Source organism: Hordeum vulgare, chromosome 6H (assembly GCF_904849725.1).
Source record: "Hordeum vulgare subsp. vulgare chromosome 6H, MorexV3_pseudomolecules_assembly, whole genome shotgun sequence".
NCBI classification, from domain to species: Eukaryota; Viridiplantae; Streptophyta; class Magnoliopsida; order Poales; family Poaceae; genus Hordeum; species Hordeum vulgare.
The window spans coordinates 107,832,069-107,841,200 of record NC_058523.1 but is presented as its reverse complement, the minus strand read 5'-3'; the positions used below and the strand labels follow the sequence as shown (position 1 = coordinate 107,841,200).

Sequence of the window (9,132 nt, the reverse complement as noted above, 5' to 3'; positions counted from 1 at the left end):
GAAGGAAGGGGCGTCACGTATTGAGCAGTTTCGCCCGATTTGTTTGCTCAATGTTAGCTTCAAAATATTCACAAAAGTTGGGACAGATAGACTAACAAAGATGGTGCATTCTGTGGTGCAATCTTCGCAAACCGCATTTATGCCTGGGCGTAATATCCTCGAAGGGGTAGTGGTTCTCCATGAGACTCTGCACGAAATTCACTCAAAGAAACTTGATGGAGTGATCTTTAAAGTGGATTTCGAAAAGGCATATGACAAAGTGAAATGGTCCTTCTTGCAACAAACATTGCGGATGAAGGGGTTCGATGAGGTTTGGAGAAAACACATAGATTCTTTTACTACAACAGGGAGTGTCGGAATCAAGGTTAATGATGATATTGGTCACTTCTTCCAGACACGTAAGGGGTTAAGACAAGGGGACCCTATGTCCCCTATTCTCTTGAATATTGTTGCGGATATGTTGGCTCTGTTGATCAAGAGAGCTAACGAAAAGGACCTTGTAGCTGGATTAGTACCTCATGTGGTGGATGGGGGTGTATCTATTCTACAATATGCTGATGATACGATTCTCTTTATGGAGCATGATTTAGTCAAAGCTAAGAATCTTAAACTCATCTTGTGCCTTTTTGAACAGTTATCTGGGTTGAAGATTAACTTCAATAAAAGTGAGTTGTTCTGTTTTGGTGAAGCCAAAAATCAACAACATATCTATAATCAGCTGTTTGGATGTGTGGCAGGGGAATTACCTTTTACGTACTTAGGAATCCCCATCCACCATCGTAAACTAACAAATGCTGAGTGGAAATGCATTGAGGAACGGTTTGAAAAGAAACTTAGCACTTGGAAAGGCAAGCTTCTTTCTTATGGAGGTAGGTTAGTGTTGGTTAATTCAGTATTAACAAGTATGCCTATGTTCCTCCTATCTTTTTTTGAGATACCTGTGGGGGTACGGAAAAGATTGGATTTCTACCGTTCTCGCTTTTTCTGGCAGAGTGATGAGGTTAAGACTAAGTACATGTTGGCAAAATGGGATATTATCTGCCGTCCTAAAGATCAAGGAGGCTTGGGTATTGAAAATTTGGAAACCAAAAATAGATTTCTTCTCAGCAAATGGCTGTTTAGATTGTTGATGGAATCCGAAGGAATGTGGGTGCAAATTCTGACCAATAAGTACCTTCATTCCAAATCTTTATCTCAGGTTGAAGCGAGACCATTTGACTCGCCATTCTGGAAGGGTCCGATGCGGGTAAAAAGCTCATTCTACCACAGATCGAGGTTTATCATTGGGAATGGGGAATTGACTAGATTCTGGGAAGACACCTGGCTAGGGGAAGCGCCTTTGGCTCTTCAATATCCGCGGTTGTACCATATTGCCCAGCGTCGACAAGTGTCAGTTGCGGCGGTATTGCCTGAGATTCCCCTTAATACTCAATTCCGTAGATCTCTAGTTGGGGATAGATGGATTTCCTGGTTGCATCTAGTTAGAAAGTTAATGGAGGTTAATCTTTCTGATAGGAGTGATCGAATCTCCTGGAGATTAACAACGGATGGGTTGTTTACGGTTAAATCCATGTATTCTGACCTTATTGATTCAGTACCTATTCCAAAATCCAAACATATTTGGAAGGTTAGAGTTCCTCTTAGAATTAAAGTTTTCTTGTGGTTTGTTCACAAGGGAGTTATTTTAACTAAGGATAATTTGGCCAAACGGAATTGGAAAGGTAGTCCCAGATGTTGTTTCTGTCCAAGAGTAGAGAGTATTCAACACCTCTTTCTCGACTGTCCTATGGCTAAACTTGTTTGGCGCTCAATTCATATTGCTTTTAACATCCCTCCTCCTGTAAACTTGAACTCGTTATTTGGAACGTGGTTACAGGGAATTGATGTTCAATTGGCTAAATCTATTCGTGTCGGAGCATGTGCTCTTCTTTGGGCTCTATGGAATAGCAGAAATGATTTGGTTTTTAACAGACTTCATGATATTAACTTTCTGCAGGTTATCTACAAAATTACTGCACTGATCCGTACATGGTCGTTACTAACTCCTGTGGCAACCAGGGAGCCTATGGTTACTGGGTGTGTCCGCTGGGAGATGGTAGCACAGGGTATCTTCAACCGGTTTGGATGGTGGCATATTAATAGGGTAGATGTTTAGTCATCTTTATCTTTTAGCCACTTCAGGCCGCGGCGCGATGTTCGCCATGTATCTTTTTTTCTATTTTTTATATACTTTGTACTGCTTGAACACTATGTTTGCTTAATATATGGCTATATGCATCCCTCGATGCAGAGGCCGGGGCGAGGCCTCCTTTTCGAAAAAAAAAGAATGAATAAGTAGAAAAAACTGAATCAAACTGGAAGCCCTCAAAAAGCACATGCACGGATAAACATCATAACATTTAGTACTCTCGCGATGGCTGCGACGGAGGAATCAGGTTTACAAGGAAGGTGACATGAACCGTGGCATTCGAGTTATTATTACTTTTATTTACGGTCAATCAAAATGGCACCTGGAAAACATGTTCGGCTTAAAAAAGGAAAAGCGATTTTCTCGTAAACAGATGTTTAGTGTCCACTGCAATTTTTTACATATGGAGTCTCCTTTTGTATTTCATCAGTATAAATGATACACACAACTTTGTCATTCCCCCCACAAACTAATACATTTATGTAACTGCAAACTCTCCAATTTCTTTCTAGAAGTAATTGCCATGTATAGATATATATACTGTAAACTATGCTGGGACAGCAATGGCTCCCTAAAACCATGAGCACAATTCCCAGACTGTACAACATCTTAACAATGGACGTTCCAAATTTCCAATTCCGGCAGAGGAATAAGCAAGGATATAAATTTTGGTAAATATGTACTTCTAACTAACTGGGTGTTTGTCTCCAAGCTATTGCTCCTTTCCAGAACTCTCCTTCATCTTCTCGACAATATGCCGTGTCTTTTCTTCCAATTTGCCGCTCATCTTCCTCCCCAAACACATCACCGCAGCTCGCTTGCTGCCTTTCCTCTTCAGGTCATACTCCCCAAGAGACGCAGAGGATGACAATGGCGGCCGCCGATGCCCAGCAGGTACCACCACTCCTAACTGAAGAGAAGAGCCCACTGCTGCATTTTCAGAAGCATCTTCCTCGAATTCCCTGGTGCTCAGCAGCGGCGCCATCAACTGGTTAGAAAGTTCACCTTCTGAAGGTAGGGAAGAACCGGAGCTGGTTGATGCTTCTGTTCTTGGTTCTTCGTTAGGCCAACGAGTGGATGTCACCTTCTTCAGCGGTTCGTCGTCGCTTCTAGTTGAAGGAGCAGGTGGACTTGATTTGCTAGCGGCAACATCATCAGGCTGGAGCTTACCCATGCCTGAACTATGACTGCTTGCTGCCTCGCTGTGTTCACGATTCAGCCATATAAAAGGTGCAGCTCTGCGAGGCACCCAATCATCCTTCTCTGATATCATCCAGGACATGGGAATACTTTCACAATTCGGCAGTACCAAGCTTTGGTGAAGCGAAGCCTGTAGGGTAGGACATGTTCCGGAATTAAGCATACAGGCTTCACAAATAAGTAACATGGTGATCAGATCAAGTAGGTTGAAGGGACACCTTGATTCTGTTGCTGATAAGCGAAGCGACGTGGCTGTTGGTGATCTTCCTGTCCCCAACTGAAGACTCCAATTCCCACACAAGCTCTGGCATTGATGTAAATCCATACCAGATTTGATCTGAGGGAGGAGGCTTTATATGCATGCGCATTGTCCCACGAATAGAAGTTACTTTAATTGCCAATGAAAACGGCACCTTTTGCAAGAATAAAAGAACAGATTACATGTCTCAGAACTTCCTGGCTGTACTAGTAACATACATTTAACTCAAATTTGTATCTACAGCCTTTTCATCTAAAGTGTGATCTCTGATTTTAGGTGTTCGAACACACCAGGCATACCTTTTCCTAATAGTGTACCTCACAAAGTATTGTGCTAAAAACTAGGCAACATATGAATCGAGGGGGGGGGGGGGGGAGTCAGGTATACATGGTTAATTTAAATTGCAGGAAAAATTCTTCACTATAAATAGCCAGACTAGATTTTGATGTACAACCCTTAGTCCACTGTTCACTACCAATTGGATGTCTAAAGCGTAAACAATATCGTACTGCAGTCTGTGTAATAAGAAAGTAAAACGAGAACTAACCTGAGAGACATGGTCAGTAATTGAATGCAAGATATTTTTCCACCTTGATGTCCTCCCAGTTCTCTTTGAGCGCCTTAACACATCTGGTACAAAAGATAAACAAGCATTCCGAGTCACTGATTATGCATCAAGACGACTGCAAATTCGCAAGTTTCACTCATCGCAGTAAGTTTTAAGTTATAAAGTACTGAATGAAGAAACTTGCTTTCGACGGGTCAAAGGAAAGAACATAAGAATTAGGATATAATTATGCACAGCGTGCAGTTATGATGAAAGGAAGTCAAGAAGCACATGAACATGAGCCGAAATATATGAACATAATAATTCAAACACTAGTTTCGGGACTCAGGAGGAGCTTGATACATCATTTACTATGAGCTTAGTCATATGCATAAAAAACAAAATGGTCATTCTGAGAAATAATAAGCAATAGAAAGAAAATGTATGGAAAATTCAAACAAACCTGCCTCATCTTCATCTTCCACTACAGAAGCCAAAAGTTGCGAAGGTCCAAATTGGTTGCCATTAGTATTCGCTTCAGGAGTACTTCTCATTATGTCTTTTTTCAGCTCTGGTTCCTGAACCTCAAGTCTTGCTTCAACATTCAGTATAATTTCACTACAATATTCAAAATCAAATTCGAAAGCCCACATTTCATTCAGATCCCTTGGGACGACTCTCATCCTTCGCAAATATGGTGGAAGTTCTCCAAGATTGAAATCAGTAAGTGTAATTTCACCAATATAGGCAGCAGTTCTCATGTTTGACAATTTTCGCTGAATAACAGGAAAACTAGCCATTAGCAAATATGTTTGAAGGGTGAGTTTACTTATTTTAAATATAGGCATTATCTAACCTGAAGACGTGCTTTAATGGATTTACTTATATCGTCACTCATTTTAGCATCAAAAAACAACCGAGAGATCAGGAGGTTCCAACAAAGTGTGCCTTCATCGGTAAACTTTTCATCTACATTTGTATCAGGAGAATCTGAGAATCTGTTGCTGTGACTGAAATCAGAACTAGGCGTACTGGGTTGCTTTATGTCTAGTGATGATGGATTACTGCTTGACCTTTCTTCTTGTGCATCAATCAGTGCAGCACCATTGCAGCTGCATGTTTTTTGGAGCGTCTTTCTTTCTGCTTGTGCTGAGTTTGAGCTTGTTCTAGTGAACTGGGAAGCTTTTATAGATGCCTTCCTAGCCAACTTTTTAAGGAAAAGGCGTGCTTTTGACGACCCATCAGACTTTACTGACTTGTCCATAATTTCACGATCCTCAGCAGAAACAGTTGATTTCAGGAAACAAGGGTATCCAGCGTGCAAAGAGGATATGTAACTTCTGAACTCTTCGCTCAACCTGTTATGCAGTTTTAGTTTTTCCTTGTCTGTAGAAGATGCAAGACGAAGTGCTTTACACCATGATTCTTTCTCCCAAGAGGTGTCCACATAAAGATAGCATACCTTGCTCCGCTTGCAAATGTCAGATCCCTTGCTTTCTAGTTTTATCGGATACCTCTTAGACCTGAAAGCAAACGGATACATAAAAATGCTAGTTGCATTGAAACTAGAGTGCAGATGCAAACTGTATTGCAGCATCCACATTCAAATAGGCAAAAAAAATTAGGAAAATAAAGTCACTCTTAACTTGAAAACTAAAGCGTTCTTAGTCTTTAGCTGAATCCAAAACATAAGCACGCTTATCTAGCCTATCGTATCATATGCCAAGGCCATGATGTCGACAATACAAGTCATATTTAACAAGATACACACTCAACATAAATACGGTTTAATGCAAGGTGAAAATGTTGAAGATTAATGTACGGTAACAAATTGCATTTGCACAAACCATTTACGTGAAGGTAGGTTAGATGCAGAAACAGCAAGAACAGTGCAATCCAAAAGCTCAATGGTTATCTGAGAACCATCGGGACCTGTCAAGAAAAGCGAGTGGCCTTTCATTTTAGCCCTCATCCTTATCGGAGAAACCTCGACGATGTTCTTTTTATCCTTCATGCCTTTCTGAACCCCAGTTGGTGGTAAGCGGTTGCCGTTGCTAACTTTTGGCACCTTTCCTGGCTCTAACATCCAGAGAAAACCCTGCAACAAGTATGGCTGTCAGGTGAAATGATCCAAATTACGAGCATACCTTTCTCGAATCAACACCAGGCACAGCGTGTGAGAGTTTGGCCCTGTTTGGAACCATAATAGATTATGATAATCTGGATTATGAACATAGATTACATAATCTGGTTTATAAAAATAATCCAGGTGGGCATGTTTGGATGCCAGATTATATAAACTGTAAACCAGCTTTTAAATTGTACAATGACATGTTTGCCTTCTGTTTACAAGGAAATATAGGAAAGTGGCGGTGGCACTGCGTAATTCTCTTGAAGTTTACAAGGGTAACACGTCATTTGTAATCCATAATCTCATTTTAGCTGGGGTAGAGCAGATTATGAGATTATAATAATCTGGTCATCTAGTTTATAAAATCTACAATATAAACTGTCCTGTTTGAAAATACAATAAATTATAAAAACCAGATTATATAATCTGGGTGGTTCCAAACAGGGCCAATGTCCAATGGTGAGTACGGCTAGTTGATGGTCTAGTAGCACAATTAAAGAAAATGATGCAGGTTATTGCTTTCGAACAGAGCAGAGAGAAGGCGCAAATTCAGGAGAACAGATTGCTTCTCGAACCACCATCAGGAGTTCAGCCATAATAATTATTAGAGAAAGGCGGAAGAATCTGGGTATTCTGCATAAAGTAAACGAGCATTCCTGCAAGCTATTGACAGACCCCTCATTTGCTTGTCTTGCCTGCTCCAAAGGATTGCAATTGCGACGCAGGAAAACATGAGAGGGAAATTGGTAGAGACGGGAGAGTGGGAGGGACAATTTCAAGTTTATCGACCTGCTTCTCGGCGGGGAACGGCCGGTCGCCGGAGAGCTCGGCGGCGGCGGCCTCCGGAGGCGGAGGGCTTGGCCGGCGGCGGCGCAGGGAGCTGACGGCCCAGAGAATCGCCGCCCCCTCCGCGAGAGCGAGCGCGAGGAGGCCGAGGAGGAAGCCCGAGAGGAAGATCGCCACCGCCATGGGCGACGACGACGATGACGAGGGGACCTTCCCAGGCGAGGCAGCTCCGCAGCCCACAAGAGAACATAGGAAAGAAGAGGCGGAGAACAAGTCAGCATTGTCAAGGAGGGAGGACGGACGTGCATGGGGCCCGCCTGTCACGGTCCCTGTTGCTTTATGGCCTTTTTATGAAAGGAGGTTAAATGGTGAACGCCGAACGCGCTTTTCGCTTCACGGCACGGCGCACACAGCTGCACATAATGCCACGTGGAGACAAATGCAATCATACTTCATATTGGCATGTCCTGTTGGCAATCTCAAGCTTGATATTGACATATGCAATCATACCTCATAGACAAATGACTTTATTTATTTATTTATTTATCGCGCAGAAAAATACGAATAGATGAAGGAGGAACATGGGTAGGCACCTAGTACTCCGAACCCATCATTTTGAATATGGGTTGTGTGTCTCAAAGTTCATGCTATAATATTTAAAAAGATCGGGATAGTTGATATCTTGACCGAGATGTTATGTATGAGTCATGCGACTTGGCGTTTTGGCCTAGGTGTTTTACACCATGGTGAGATAATCATTCTTGTCATCTCCTTTATGTAGGTCGGTATCTAGTTCATAAGTTCGATGTCTCGGTATGTAGATCTACAAATATTTCTTTGGCATGTGGCTTTATTTTTTAGTTGCACTATACATGTTTTTAAGAGAAGATGAAGTCTCGGTGATGTGCAACTCAACATAAAGAATAAATTATTGTGGATGTTGCTCTTTTTGGGATACCCTCTTTCAATCATTTTAGGTTTTCAAACACATTCCAAAGTTGTGAAGTGTGTAAATGTACATGTGTATGATGTATGTCTATCTATTATGAGACCCAAAGATTTGTGCAAATGAATGGTGTAGTTCTAGTTTATTTGGATGTTGCTTTCATTTTCCTTGGCGATACTTCTTAAGAATTAAAAATATTGACCCGATTAAAAATAAATAAATGAAGGCCGCTGGAAAAACGGAAACCGTTTTTAGTAGGAAATTATTGCACGTGGTTGAATTATGAAACCACATCCGGCATATCGAGCATTCAAGGCTGTTCTAACGCAATAACCTCCTTTAGGGCGATACTTTGGAGGCGGTTTTGAAAACTCCTTTCGATGTGCCAAGTATTAGTGACACATGTTTGAGGAAGAACTCACAACCACCGATGGCAACCAAAACCTCCTCCAAAGTCTGATTTTGTGCTAGTGTTGATCTCATGAACTACTTGACACAACATGAATGCACACGACCAAACTATCACAAGAGAAAAAAAAGAACATTGACCAAATAGAACAACCAGAACAAACATCATCAACAACCATCAATGATGAAAACCTAGATGACATGATACGTGCTGCAACAACGACGCCTCCGAGAAGCAAACGATGCATCGATGTTGTCGTTGTTGTACCAAACATCGAAGTCAAATCATAAGTTCTCACCCCGGAGAGGAGGCCAAGCAAATTCTACAATGCCTTCAACAAAGGAACACCACATGAATGACATCATTGCTACGTTCAACCATAGGAGGATGGATCTAGAGTTTTCAAACGAGAACTCCAAACTCTGCACTCAAAGAGGACCACCTAGCCGACATCATCATGTGTGCCCACCACCTCCCGTGCGTATAGTAGAGTCCTGACATGAACTTGGCCAAACAATTAGAACCATGGTCACGCATCACATGTTTTCAACCGGCGCCCATGTAAGCCTGTCGTTGATACGTCTCCATCGTATCTACTTTTCCAAACTCTTTTGCCCTTGTTTTGGACTCTAATTTGCATGATTTGAATGTAACTAACCTGGACTG

At 41.8% G+C, this 9,132-nt stretch overlaps 1 protein-coding gene across 2 annotated transcripts; it reads right to left on the bottom strand.

Annotated features, from left to right (window-relative positions):
• Positions 1–2,671: 2,671 nt before the first annotated feature.
• LOC123402658 (testis-expressed protein 2-like) lies at positions 2,672–7,427 on the bottom strand. 2 transcript variants are annotated; one of them, XM_045096591.1, is made up of 7 exons: positions 7,115–7,427; positions 6,042–6,292; positions 5,051–5,717; positions 4,658–4,970; positions 4,195–4,277; positions 3,607–3,801; positions 2,672–3,518 (listed from the first exon to the last, which is right to left on the bottom strand). In XM_045096591.1, the coding sequence occupies exons 1-7, from the start codon at positions 7,292–7,294 to the stop codon at positions 2,901–2,903; spliced, it is 2,307 nt and encodes a 768-aa protein (XP_044952526.1). In that variant the 5' UTR covers positions 7,295–7,427; the 3' UTR covers positions 2,672–2,900. The 2 variants fall into 2 exon arrangements, with proteins under 2 accessions (XP_044952526.1, XP_044952527.1); XM_045096592.1 differs by having other exon boundaries at positions 6,042–6,384; positions 7,115–7,172.
• Between the last annotated feature and the right edge of the window lie 1,705 nt (positions 7,428–9,132).

What these genes read in the sequence shown, in the direction of transcription:
- LOC123402658 (XM_045096591.1), bottom strand. Translation starts at nt 7,294, where the DNA reads ATGGCGGTGGCGATCTTCCTCTCGGGCTTCCTCCTCGGCCTCCTCGCG. An exon ending in CCATTAAAGCACGTCTTCAG is followed by an intron (nt 4,971 to 5,050) that starts GTTAGATAATGC and finishes CCTGTTATTCAG; the next exon opens with CGAAAATTGTCAAACATGAG. An exon ending in TTACTGACCATGTCTCTCAG is followed by an intron (nt 3,802 to 4,194) that starts GTTAGTTCTCGT and finishes TTCTTGCAAAAG; the next exon opens with GTGCCGTTTTCATTGGCAAT.